Source organism: Miniopterus natalensis, chromosome 11, assembly GCF_054644295.1.
Source record: "Miniopterus natalensis isolate mMinNat1 chromosome 11, mMinNat1.hap1, whole genome shotgun sequence".
Lineage (NCBI taxonomy): Eukaryota > Metazoa > Chordata > Mammalia > Chiroptera > Miniopteridae > Miniopterus > Miniopterus natalensis.
In genome coordinates, this window is record NC_142091.1 from 61,135,119 (window position 1) to 61,149,724 (window position 14,606).

At 39.1% G+C, this 14,606-nt stretch overlaps 1 protein-coding gene across 2 annotated transcripts in view; it reads left to right on the top strand.

Annotated features, from left to right (window-relative positions):
• The window catches only part of CD44 (CD44 molecule (IN blood group)), a 79,247-nt gene that overhangs the window by 53,184 nt on the left and 11,457 nt on the right, over nt 1-14,606 (top strand). The window contains exons 7-14 of one of the 2 annotated variants that reach the window (XM_016206214.2): nt 742-855; nt 1,540-1,656; nt 3,990-3,991; nt 4,620-4,752; nt 6,229-6,354; nt 9,185-9,286; nt 11,086-11,184; nt 11,998-12,192. The exons of the other annotated variant lie outside the window; for it this stretch is intronic. Coding sequence (XP_016061700.2) covers nt 742-855; nt 1,540-1,656; nt 3,990-3,991; nt 4,620-4,752; nt 6,229-6,354; nt 9,185-9,286; nt 11,086-11,184; nt 11,998-12,192 — 888 coding nt within the window. The remainder of the gene's footprint in view (nt 1-741; nt 856-1,539; nt 1,657-3,989; nt 3,992-4,619; nt 4,753-6,228; nt 6,355-9,184; nt 9,287-11,085; nt 11,185-11,997; nt 12,193-14,606) is intronic. 2 annotated transcript variants of the gene reach the window in all.

Here is a 14,606-nt window from a genome sequence, read left to right on the forward strand (position 1 = left end):
TTTTTCAGGGAGCTGCTGTGGTGGTGGTTGGTTCTTTATGGTGTTTTTCTACTGAATGTATGCGTCTTGGTTTTTTTCCACTGGCTATGAATGGCTTGCTTGTAAAATGCTTTGTATTTGATGAGCATACCATAGGTGTTTGCTAAATACTCAGAAATGTGTAGCTAAGTCATATGGCTCTTATAGGTAAATATTCTTTCTTAGAATCGCCTATCAGAAAGCTCTGGATGCCCAGAGTATTTCTTTCCCCACCAAAACTACTAATGAAAGAAAGCGATCATCAAGGTGTAACTTCCAGGTACCTGTGTCTTCATCCTGACGATCAACATGTAGCGCACTTGCCAGTGATACAAATTCCTTGGGCTTTCAAATGCAAAGAGATGTTATGCGCTGCATGGATGGGCAAAGCTCTGCCATCTTTGGTTATCCTTGGTGGAGGGCTGGTGTTTTCAAAGCTGCTGTTCCTCCTGCTGCAGCTTCTTTGGCTACTTTCTCCAGAAGATCTCATGTCCTGACCCCAATGTATTCTATAACAGAATGCAGAGGACACTGAGATGCTTAACGATATGGCTGAATCAAGCTGAAGGCACTCTCTGCTCTCCTTCCATTTCCACTCAACCATCTACACAACCTGGTATAGATGATTCACTGTATAGACCAAAGAAGGGGGAAAGTACAAAACAAGTGGTGAAGGCTCAAGAAATACCATTTTCCTAATAACTTCAATCATCATTATCACAGTTTCAACCACACCACGGGTTTTTGACCACCCAACACAGAACCAGGATTGGAATCAATGGACCCCAGGCTTTTTAAATCCAGAAGAATCACTTCAGACAACCACAAGGATGACTGGTAATGGGATATGCATTCTTTTTTTATGTATATGTTTTTATTGATTTCAGAGAAAGGAAGGGAGAGAGAGATAGAAGCATCAATGATGAGAGAATCATCGATTGGCTGCCTCCTGCACGCCCTCTACTGGGATCCAAGCTCGCAACCCAAGCATGTGCCTTGACCAGGAATCGAACCGTGACCTCCAGGCTCATGGGTCTACTCTCAACCACCGAGCCATGCTGGCTGGGCTGCATTCTTAATTAAAGATATTTTTTTCCTCAAAATCTATGATGCTGCAAAGGTCAATTGTTGGGACACAGTAAGAAATTTAGTTAATAATTCATCACAAATTCTTAGAGAACTCCCATGATGATACTCAGTTCAACTTAGAGGTCATTTATCAATCATACCACCTGGGCACAAGATATTTTATGTTGCTCCATTATAAAAATGAATATATTTAAACGGTTTATGACGCTGCCCTTGAGAAAGTGGTTATGGTGGAATAACAGGTCATCATCAAGAGATTCTATGCATATTAGTTTTTTTTTTCCTTGGGAGAGATTAGTGAAGTCACTCAAAAGAATTGATAGTAGATGCTCAGGCACTGAACTGTTAAATATCACGTACTTTAATGGAAGAGCCAACCATCAAAGATTGGCTGATAAAAAGTCACAGTGTATATAAACATCATCACAACAGATGTGGACAGAAGTGGCACCAGTGATTATGGAGAAAACCGGACCCAGGAACCACAGTCTCCTCTCATTCACCATGAGCATCGCAATGAAGAGGAGGCTCAGCCTTCTACAAGCACAAGTAAGAAGGATGGCGGTCAGCAGTTCTGGGTTAGAGGAGCTAGTGAAGTCATTCCAAAGAATAGGGAAGGCTATTTTTAGACATGGTCACATCTTCTCTTTCCATACAGTAATTTTCTTTTATCTCCAGAGCACGAAAAACTGCCAAATCTGCACACAAGTCTTAGAAATTGGAAGAGAAATGCTAACTTGCCAGGTTGCCCAGAAGTCCAATGTACTTAAAAAGTGAAATTTTAAAAAGATCTGAGATATGGTTTTTGTGTTACAGATTCCTAAAGGTTTCAGTTGGGTGACTTGTGTGTGTTTATCAAAATGTGTAATAAAGAGCGTGTTTTGTTAGTGCTTAGAGGTGGCATCTGGAAAGAAAGCTTGACTGGTGCATGATCTTTGGAATCCTTATCTTCCATGAAGATCTTTGATGAGTCCAGTCTTCTTCACACTCTGGTCCTCACTGCATCGTAGAAAGGCATCCCTTGTACTCTTCGGAGGCAAGTCAGTAGCTTGGATGGTCTATATTCTGTTTTTAAGCCCAGGGTAACTTAGGGGAAGGTTTTGCTGCTGTTATTTCTACTTACGTGCAAACATCTCAGGTTTTCTAAAACACTTTCAAGTCTCACTACTAGACGATGGGGACAGGACAAAAAAAGTAAGAAGCATGTACTTTTTTTTCATCTGTTTCTTGGAGAGATGCCTATCATTTGGAATAAAAGAAGCTTTAATTTAGGATAGTAGCCTGTAGCATATTTAAAACTATGGCTCAACCATCATTCTCATAGTCTTGGATATTCCTAAAGCAAAAGTATAAGAAACATCTCCTTAGAATCCAAAGGGTAAAGCCAAAGGGGTTTGAGAATCCATGGTTTGAGGCATGTCTTCAGACAAGAAAAGGAACATTTCAGACATCAGCTAAGACATAGGTTAGTAAGTCCTGGATATTGTACTGAATATGTCCAACATGCCTACATCTCACTACCTACCCTGGTAGATCTGTTACATGCATGAGGATTATGGGCTGAGTTAAGAACAGAGTTTTCTCATAGAAGAACAAAAAAGAAGCTGGTGTCTCTTCAGAATGGGATTCTGCACCAGTCCTCTTTGGGACCCAACACTATATTTTAGAACTGATTTAAGACAGTTTGTACTTAAAAAGCAGAAAGCTACTTAAGAAGCTTGGAATTTATGAGCCTGTTATCAAAAGGTGGTGGTGGGGACATCATTACGGAAGGGTAATTGAAAAACCAGACATAACAGAACCTATCAAAGGGAAAACAGCACCTGCCTCAGCAAATTCTCTTATCAGCACTCACAAAACAGAAAGAGATTCTGGTTGGTGACCTCTGGGCTTTATCAAAGGGACTTTACAACACGGGAGACATGTCAAAGAATTAGGTGACAATCTCACAGGACTAAGGAAAGGTCCTGGGGAAAATTGGTGAAGCTCTTGGATTTTATACAGAAATGACCCTCTTTTTGATTATAGTACAAAACTCAAATATGAAGGAAGGTGTCATAATTTTATTGGAAAAATTATGCAAAAATCCAAATATTTAATTTATTCTTGTTCCAAGAATTTGCATATAGTTGAATAAATGTAAAGAGACTTATTTTATAAGAACATTACACCTTCTAGAAGAGAATCAGCCTTCATATTTTACATGGGAATCCTACTCTGCTAACCCATATGTTGAAAATAGCAGTGAGGCTTTCTGGGCATTTAAAGGATCATATTGTTATAAAATGATAGCAGGCCTATAGAGTGGGGGGGGGGGGGAGGGTGCATTTTTTTTTCTTTTCTTTCTTTAAATAACTTTGAATAGGCAGTTCATGTTTGGATTTTTGCGCTTTTTTTCTGTAATTACACTCAGTGGTTTTTCTAACCTCATTACTTCTCAGGAGGCAGTGATTCCAACAGTGGAAAGTAAAACTTAAGATTTGGGGTTTTCTCCCCTCTCACCTGACAACAAATTAACCTCAGCAATGTTTTCGCCAATTCTAGGGGAGAACGAGGACAATAAGTTTTATTTTTTTAAATGTTTTTGCTACTCTAAAATCACATGTATTTTCTAAAGTAATGAAATTCAACCAGTTTTACAAGTGGCAAAATATACTTCTACTCAGCAAGTTTATAAGCTTTTTGTTGAGAACTGCGACTCTGCTATTAGTTGCCCTCAATGAAAATGTCGGTGGCTCTCTAATTTTTCCCATTGGCACCCTGATACAGTTTCATTCCATTCATTTTATTCTTTTAAAAGCTGGACAATTACAACACTGAATGGATGAAATTTTAAGCCCCTCATACATTCTGATTGTTTACATGCCAAACACTGGCGAGAGTAGTTTTCTTACACTGAATTAATTTTGTTAAAAAATAAATTTTTGTTAAAAATGTGGCAATTTTTGATGCCACATAGGTGTAACCTCATAATGTGCCAGTGGAAGAGCATCCCAATCATTCCCAGCACCCTCTGAGCTGGGCAGATCCACTGCTGGAGAATTTCCAGTGCCTGTGATGAGGGGTCACATGACCACCATTTCAGAGGCCTCCTACTAGGCTATCATATCATCTATTGTTTTATGTAATATGTTCCTTATAGTAAAATCACTGGACTAAAGAGGTTAATCCTCTGAGTAATTCTCTCAGACAGGATCTATGAAGCCATGGGCTCTAGAAAAATATAAATAATGCTGGGAATTCATCAACCGTGGTGTAGTTCTGACTGTGCCAATCTGGCTATGGGACTTTGATCAAATAAAAACTTCTATGGGCCTTAGTTTTCACATCTGAAAAATTAAAAGATTGGGCCATTTGATTTCTAATATCCCTTTCAGAATATCAGTGGTCTCTCTCCATGCTGCTTTCCTTTTCTACCTTCTCTCCCACGTGTATATGCCTTTAAAATAAAAAGATGAGTGTTGGTGAGGAAACCGAAAAAGAATGACCCACAGCTGAAATTCTTCTCACAGCAACCCCTGGCAACCCCTAGTAGTGTAATGGAAGAAATAGCTACCTCGAAAGAGCAGTGGTTTGCAAACCAATGGCATAGAGAACATCTCCAGACACCCAAAGAAGACTCTTATTCAGCAGCAGGGACAGCTGGTCATGGATAGTTTAACAAGCAAATTTGACTGGAAACTTCCTCTTGAGTTACATGTTGAACATTGAGGACACCTAACAAATAAAACATTGAAGGAATTGTCACGAGATGTTAAGGTTCCTTAATAAATTATGGTGTGGTCAACACAGAGCCAACCCTTAAATGCTTATAACAAATCGCCTGAACATTATGGACATTAGCACATAAAGGAGACACAGACAATACACCTTTGTGTATGTCACTTTCAGATTAGCTTGGGGCATCCCGGGGTGAGATTGTAGCAGAGACTCTGACCTTATAAAATACTCCCTTTTGTTTTATAAAGGAACCTACTGTGATGTGGGTCCACACTTTATAGCATGGTTCTATAAAATACAGGGCTTGTTAGAAAACATTTGGTCAGAACCCCAATGTTTGAAGCAATGGAGCCAGACATTTTGAGAAAAATATCTGTCTGATGTCATTTAGGCCTTTTGTCATGTATGTTTGGAGATTTCTCCTTGAATGTACAAGGTTTTTTCTTAGATTTACAAAAAATTACACCTCCTCTATTCTTGAATTGTAGGATTGTGGAAACTGGACTCAAGTCTTGTCACCATGTCTAAGTGAGGCCAGACAACTTGACTCTGTGAACTCCTATCCGTGATTCTTTTGTTTGCATCACAGAAACATTGAATTACTCCCTGCCTTGTAAAAGAATGTGAATTCCTTTTAAGAATTGTATCCTCAGTTAGTGTAGTGAGAAATATCCCCGTGTTTCCATTTGTAATGTGGAAAATAATGCACAATGCCCTTCCAGTATGTGGCAACTTCTGAATGCATTCCTGGCAGAGCAACAAATTCAGTGACTGGCTATGTGGTGTGGTTGGTTGTTGTGAAGGGGCTAATATTGTAATCTTCCCTACCTATACATCTTCATTGGCACAAAATGAAGCAAAAGCACGTGCTACATTCTTAGATGTCATTTATGACATAAATCTCATTGTTAGAAGGTAATGCTTCTAATGGATTTCATTCATGCTTTTGAGATGAATGGCATTTCCTTTCATGTTTATCTCATGAGAAGCTGTTACCTGATTTCCTTCTCTAAATCACTGCCATCCTAATGTGCAGTTCACTAGGATGTGGTTGGCTCGGAATGACGTTATGTGCTTGGACTTTTATCCTTCCTCCTTTTGGGAATGGTGGCGACATGGCACAGGTTGAGAACTACTTCTTCACCTTCACTTGATGTCTATCATTCATATTCTGTCCACTGGAGAAGTCATTAATGCTTTTGTGTCCTCCAGTTCACATCCTGATTGCTAAGAAAATGAGCATCAGAACTCATACCTGCTAAAACATTCTATCTTTATGCAACTTTCTGGCCCTCAATACTAGGAAGATGTTTTCACTGTCTTGTCCAGATTTTTTAAAAACATACTGGTCAGATATCAACTAACACTTTGACAATTGCTTGAAATGCATGGTTACAACAGCCTCAGCCCATGACAGCCATCCAAATCAAAGAATGACAACGCCGAGTCAAGAGGACAGTTCCCGGACTTATTTTTGGGACCCAATCTCACATCCAATGGGACGAGGTCATCAAACAGAAAGAATGGGTAATAGCCTCTGAATCTTTCTATATTATGTTTTTTAAAAAATCCAAATGGCCATTTTCCTAGAAATAAGCCCTTGGTTTCAGACCAGCCTATTTTCCTAAGGAGGAAATTGAAGTTTCTTCTTCAAAAATTTGTTTTCTTTGTAGAAGTAATATGCCCACTTATCTGAATTTGAAGTGCTGAGCTGAGAGTGAAGAATTTGGCAGGAGAGTTAAAGAAGAATTAGTCCTAAAATGATAGGAGTGGAAGTCATTTCCTCTGAAGAAGGAACAGTGTCAAGAGTCCTTTTTCATTTACTCCTAAGTGCAAGGTTTTTAAAAGAGTGAAGTGATGAGTTCAGGGACTATTTCCATTGTAGACCTGAAGATATAACTTGTGTTTGGTAGAGAAATCTTAGAGGTCAAAAAATTGGTGAGTGCTCATTCTGAACAAATAACTAAAAAGCTCAGAAAACTTTATTGTTTACTCTTGCCATATTAAGAGATAGATACAGTACTCCTTGACCTAAGATTTAGACCACTCCTGGCCCTCGATAAATGTTTGTGAATTTCGTAAATGGACAACTTTTATACAGAATGGAATCTCTGTTTTCTTAAACACCATTCATACATACCTATAAGCAATCTAAAAACAGAATTAAACAAGAGAGTAAAAAATATACTAGTTGTAGTTCTGTAAGAATGGATGATTGTGATTTCATTTGACCAATTTTTATATTTAAAAAGAATTTTTCCTTTATTAGGACAGATGACAACTTTCCTTTTCTCAGTCTTTACTACATTAAAGAATCTATGTTCCTTACTATACCCATGAAGAGTTACTCAAGTTTTGTTTTGTTACTTAACAAGATATCTTGGTCACAGAAATGTAACATTCCAAAAAAGGGAGATAAACCAATGAACCAATATGAGGATGCGAATTATTACTCATGGCATTGAATAATCTAGATCCAAACTGTGAAGGGTATACACAACACGAGCCTTATTGAAATGAGCTCTCAGAGCACAGCGACCATGCCTCTTGGCAGTGAATTGAACAAAGTTATCTCCAAGATGAATCCAAGAGTTTTTATGGTTTCACACCTTTAGAACCCCCTGTTTCTGTCATTCCCAAATATTAATGATCAGATAGTGCCAAGTATTAGTGATTAGAAACTACATTGGTATTAAATATCAGCTAATGTACAAGTCATTGTGGAGACACAACAATGTATAATTCGTGGTCCATGCTCTTAAGGAACTTAAATTTTAACTAGGGAAAGAAAATATTTAGCACCAAAATATATTTAGCAATGAGAGAGAGCAAGTACTAGATGCCAAATGAATGTTGCCAACAATAACACCAAAGAAATTCAGAGGACCCTCCAGGGAGCATCAGGGAAAGGTGGAAGTTTTTGTAGGAAGAAGACTCATGTAAGGAGACACATAGAGGAAGGAAAGCCAGGAAATGAATTTGTTAGAGTGAATGGATCCATTTGTCATAAAGGGAGATGAGTTTGAATGGCTAGGCTGTGGCCATCATGTTGAGTGGCTGAAGTACCACATACAGCGCCACACACATGTTTTTGCACATGGCTATTGAAAGCTCTGATGATATGCTGGTAGAAAACCAAGCAGTTGAATAACTGCAGAATCAGTATTAAGTCTCCTTACTGATGAACCAAAAGAGATTCCATTAAACTGATGACCATGTCAAGGACAATAATATTGGCTCAAACCATAGAGTGGTGTGTTAGCTCATGAAGGATTCTACTGATAAAAGGGAAGATAACAGGAGCATCCAGAGACCATCAACAGGCAGGACTTTTTCTGGGAAAATATCCATTTGGGGTTTTGATTTAGGTTAGCTAGACTTTCCTCTTTTTTGAAATCTGGGATAATAGAGTCAGCCATGTTTTTTCTTCTTAAGATATTGATTTTCTTTTCTTTTTGTATGTAAAGGCTGTAGTGTAGATGTGGGTGTCCAATATCCCAGTTTTTCCCTTCAGAGTCATCTGGAACAGATTAAATCTCCCTAGAGGCAGCAATGTGGGTGGACTTTGAATCAGAGCGCCAACAATAATGATGGTGTTTATAGGTTATTTGGCCTTTACTTCACTTACTTCTGTTGTTATTTCAACAGAACTGATTTGTGATGATTATTTAAAAAGCATTTGTAAACATTTCAGTGAAATTTCTGTACCACTCAACATTGTACATGTTAATTTCCAAAGATACCACATATTTGTGTTGACAGGATGACTGATTCACTGACATCCACTGCTTCTTATTTCTTGCCCTTGAATACTTACCATGGCTTCTACAAGGTAGTACTGAGTGATGAGTTTATGTTTTATTTGCATGGTCACTTTGTGCAGTGGAAGAGACCAAATGAGGAAAGAGGGCTGTAAAAAAAGTTCTTTTGTCAAGTAAGGGGTGTGACAAAATGGTGCCTGAACCAGTGCACTCTGTCCTTTCTCCATGTGTTGGATCCCATGTGTCTATAAGACAGGCAATGTGTATGGAGTGGGATAAGTCACACATGGTTTATGTGTGTCTCTGCAAGGTTTGGGAGGCCCATCATGTGCTCATTTAGAGTCCTTTCAGACTCAGCAAAAATAAACAAAAAGTGTACCTTTCATACAATTCAACCTTTCAATGAAAGCCAGTTACTTCTCGTGATGTCTTTTGAAGAAACCATAATCTGTTCCAGTTCTGGAAACATGAATCAGTATGTGCTTTCTTTCCTTTTACCCAGGTTTGAATATAAGAATAATTTGGCTACAGATCATAAATCACCTTCAGGTAGTGGTTTAGGAAATCAAACAATAATACTGATTTAATTCCTTCAGATATGGACTCCAGCCATAGTACAACACCTCAGCCTTCTGCAGATCCAAACACAGGTTTGGTGGAAGACTTGGACAGGAAAGAATCTCTTTCAATGACAACTCGTAAGGATAATGACACTCAGCCCTTTATTGACCCGTGTTCCTGCCTCTGTTCTTGCTCACACTGGCCCAGATTCAGAGCTTGGTGGTGGAATGGTGCATTTAGTGCTTTGTGACTCAGCTCAGCCCAGAACATAAAAGCTGTCTTCATTTCTATATTTTCTTGGTGGAGTTCTTGAAATGTGATTTTTCCTTTATTCTTGGTGCTTTCCAGATTCAATGACTTTATTTTAAAAAAAACAAAAACGGATGTGGGAACTTCAACTTGATTTTCCTTCCCTAAGTTATTATGGTAGTGTCACCCAAGACCATGGTTAGGACAGTGATTTTTCTATGTTTTAACTGACCAACCCCTTTTGATTTCCATCTTTTCTTCAATCAAGGCGGAAGAGGGGTAATATTGTTTTAATGGCCGTGAAAAGACAATTTTGGACCATATAATCACAGAACATAGGGAAATCACATCAGCCCATAGAAGAGGGGCAATATATGTTGTTGACAATTGATGAGGGTGATGGGGCCCAGGTACAAAAGGAGAACATTTGCTAATACCTCTTCCTATTACTAAATGTCTGGTAGAAGCAATGCTAAACTTCTAGCAACCTTAATTTCCATTATATGTGCAGGGCTATCCTAGACATCAGCCTAAAGTCATTCATAATTTATTGACAGACTATGAAAGAAATCCAGAATTAAGAAGGCCTCATTTCACTGCTTGCTGCACATAATGGACAGAGTTCTTTATGAAAGCCCTTTTAAGCAAAGAAAAAAAATCAACAAGCATGCATTGATCATTAAGAAAGTAACTAGCACATTGTTAAGCATTAAAGGAGATGCAGATAAGCCAAAGAACGGCCCCTGCCAGTGGAGGGTCTTGTATTTCCACTTTATGTCCCTGTTGACTTTTGTTCTGATGTTGGGTTTGGGATTTGGTGCATGTCTCTCTCCCGGTAGTAATGTTTACTTGGTGGTGGACATGGCTTTTGGGTGTGCTTTATGGAATGCTTGCACCTGTAACTCAGAGGTCAGTACTTTTCTTAGAAGGACACAAAAGAAATTAACTCAAAACAGTCAAAGCGATTTCACATATGGGCAATGGTTCAACCTCAAATTGCGTAGATTACAGGGAGGGACCTGTGTTTGCCCAGGCAAGCGTTTCCTGGCGTTTCAGGGCAGTGATGAGAATCCCCCATCCATGGGAGAGATCAAAAACCTAATAATAGAGTGAAATGGTAACTTTAATGTTCTTTAGGGGGGACTAAAGTCCCTCCTTTATACATTTCCTTTTATACATTTGATCTGAGTTACTTGAGCAAGTTATTCTAGATGAACTCCTTCCTCTTTTGTGGTTACGGGTATGCCATGTACTATCACGGTGTTTGTTTTGCCTGCAGGCACACTTCTTGACAAACAGCTAGGTGCTCTTGATTGTTGATAGGAATGCTGGGACCCAAACATTACTTTCCTCTATGTTCTCTGGTTTTCCTCGGTGACTAGAAGCAATGTCACCATTGGGTCAGGATGATCTGGGATAGACAGTTTTGGCTCAGGTTTCATATGGGTGCATTATCTTTGTTGATTGTACTGAAAAAAAACACAAAGGGTCTTAGGAACCAACTAAGGACAAAACAGAATTCTTTTGGACATTTCTATCAATCAGAGGAGAATGGCGTGCACAAACCTTGGCATTCTTACTCTCCTACCTGTCTGACACTATTTGGCTAGATCCTTTCTCTTAGCAAGATAACAGGATTTGTTTTATGGCTCCGAATTAATTCTGGATTCATCCCCCATTGAAACAGAGCAGAGTCATACTCAGAGCTTCTCTACATCACACGGAGACTTGGAAGAAGATAAAGACCAGCCAGTGACTTCTACACCAACATCGAGCAGTAAAGATGGTAAAGCCCAGGTGGCTTCAGCTATGGGTGTCTTTGAGCAGTGTCTTTGGTGGAGGTACATTCACTGGCTGTTACTGTGCTGTTACTTCTGATCAGAAGGTGTGCTGGTGACGGTTCTCTGATTTTTCTGCTTTGTAGACTTTTTAGAAGCCATTGTACATTAAGTGCAACTACATTTCTTCATCTTAATGGCCAGGTTTCTTAAATTCTAAACTTAGATTGCTGGTTTATGATTTATAATTGGTGTAAAGGTTTGAATTGTATTACTCTCTGCTTTCCTTGCATCAGCAATATTATTTTGCCATTTAAACTCTGGACCATAAATCCATGGAGCTGGTGAGTAAGAATCAGTGCCCTTTGGCAAAGGAAAAAATAAAGCCACGGTCTTTGCATTGGCTATTCCAATGACAGACAACATAATTTTACCTTTTCACTCACTGACATGCTTCCTCCACTCCATCAGAGGTGGGTCCAACTGAATAAGAGCTTAAGATTATCTAGTACCTGAGTTGACATCGAGGTCACCGTTGTAGTGGCGTAAACCTTACTTTAATAACCCAGGCAGATGTTACAACAAATGTCTTTTCTGGGTATTAGGATCACCAAAATCTCTTCTGCTGAGTGACGTCCAGGTGTTGTCAATTGCAAAATACAGATTCTGTGCAATAGTGTAACAGATCACACTGTCTTTTGCTCTGTGTTCACAAGTAACAAGCGGGAAGCTTTTGCGGTAATCGCATGTTCTAAAGGCAAGCACACGATGGGCGGTGGTCTTCCAAATGTGGGCTTACCATTGATTCCACCTCCACACAGACAGGAATGATGGAAGAGGAGGTGGAAATCTTCCTGAAGATTCCGCTACTTCAGTGGAAGATTATACTCCTCATTTCCCAGACACAAAGGAGCACACAACCCCCACCTCGGTGACCCCTGCTAACACTGGGTCCCTTGGAGTTACTGAAGGTACTGTTGGAGATTCCAGCTTTAATGTTGATGGTTCCTTGCCAGGTAATTTGTCCATTCGCTATCTGGTTTACTTTCTTTATGTAGAAAAACAACACACACTTTCATGTTGCAGGGAACATTTTCTGTGTAGGCTGATTAGACTGATTGGTGACTTGGGAGCAGCTTTTATCACGTCATCATTCTACTGCGAGTAAACTTAGGTTGGGTTTAGATAAGGAATGCTTTCATTTGTCAGTGTAATTTCCATTTATTTTTGTGACATGGTTGTTACGGTAGAATTTCTTTCTTTGCCTTGTTTCCGACCTTGTGATATATTAAGTTGATCCATATGAAATTGATACTTTTGTAGGTCAAAAAAGTTAAATATTAGCCTTTTTATTTGATTCAACTACTAACATGCTGCCTATTTAGTAAGGTTTTACCTAACATGCAGATAATTTCCATATACTAATACCTTGACTCTGAAATTATTATATTGGTGATGGATTGGTGGATTTTACTTTTGGTGAAGGGCTTGTGGATAAACCTCTTCTAGTTATGATGCACACTTAAAACTTTATGATAGAACCTACTGTTAATGAACAGGTGCCATGTCTCTTGTTGTAATGGCAAAGAGATGGCCGAAGATGACTTATTCAATTAAGTTGGACATGGACCTAGAATGAGACTTTTTTCCCTCAAACAGTCCTCCCTACTTCTGCTTTTCTTTGTTTCTCCATTTGCATTAAGAAACTACCATTGTAGAAAAAGGAACTGAAAAATACCTACTCTGGCCAAAAAAACTAGTTATTCAAGTACTTCTTACCACTAAGGCCTATTAAAGATTAGTGATTTTAAATGTACAGTAGTCCCCCCCTTTATCTACAGTTTTGCTCGCCACAATTTCAGTTACCTGGGGCCAACTGTGGTCTGAAAATCTCAAGTGGACAATTCCAGAAATAAACAATTTGTAAGTTTTAAATTGCGCTCTATTTATAGTAGCTTGATGAAATCTCGTGCCGTTCTGCTCAGTCCCCACCTGGGATGTGAACCATCCCTTTGTCCAGTGCGTCCCCACTATAAATGCTACCCACCCTTGGCCACCTAGTAGCCATCTCCGTGATCAGGTCGACTCTCATGGTATTGCAGTGCTTGTGTTCAAGTCACCCTTATCTTACTCACTAATGCCATATTCACGTAACTTGTATTATAGCACATTGCTGTAATTGTTCTATTTTATCATCAGTTATCATTAATTCCTTATGGTGCCTAATTTAAGAATTAAACCTTATCATAGGTTTGCATGTATAGGAAACAAATGGCATATATAGGGGTCAGTACTATGCGCGGTTTTCAGGCATCCGCTAGGGGTCTTAGAATATATCCCCAGTGGAAAACGAGCGACTAGTGCATTTTTTTTTTTTGTAGCATAAATTTTTCTTCCCCTCCCCAAAGAAGAATAAATCTTATGAGAATTCAACATATAAGAGAGGTGGCAGCTGTGATGGTCTCACTGCTGTGGCGACAGAAAACCAGAACGTCATGTGTGTGGCCTCTTTCCTCAGCTGCCCATCCCAGGGCGTCAAGAAAAACAGTCTTAGAAAATACCAACTTTGGCAATATTGGCAAGACAGAGCCCCTCACACCCTTTGGTTCTGTATTGGGCTCGGTTCTGCCCTCAGTTATGAAAAACTCCTAGTGTCATGGTCAGTACTCTGCTGTAGAAATGAATCTTAGAGCACTGCCTAATTTCTCTTGGCAAAATAAGGCCTGTCATGCAACCTAATGAATTTAAATTTTAAATGGCAACTTTAATAGTTACAGTAGTCTAGAAGGATTACATAGACTTTTTGTTAATAAATAAAATGCTGTCTGTAAAATTGATATCCACGGACTCTCATTTCTTCTACATTCCATGATGGCACCAACAGTTTTCCCATGGTTCTCCATGGATTAAGTGATTAGTGAGTGATCCGACTCTCATGTTTGGTTTTCTTTCAGAACATTCAGATAAGTGCTCATTTCTTCCCATTTTTCTCAGTCTTTATGTTTAACCTTAAGATTAAAACATTTGGAGTTGCGGTGGTGGTGGTGGTGCTGGTGGTGCTGGTGGTGCTTGTGGTGATGGTGATGCTGATGGTGAAATTGGGGATATTGGTCCTGGCATTTCAGCAAATTCTGTCTTTCATTATTCTAGCTATCAGCCAAGTAACAAAGCAATGCATCCCCTCTATACAATTACATGAGAGATTACCTGCCTCCACCTTATGGGAAATGGTGATGATCAGACTATGGTATATTCCTTATAGGTACCTTCATAATGGGTGACGATAGCCATTGTATGAAACTATTGTCCCTTTTTGTTTTGTTTTAAGATTCCATTATAGTCTTGGAAAATGTGTGGGGAGAAGACTAAAAGTTTCCATTTGCTAAATTCAAGATCTGACATGGAGATCCAGAGTTTAGCAATTCACGAA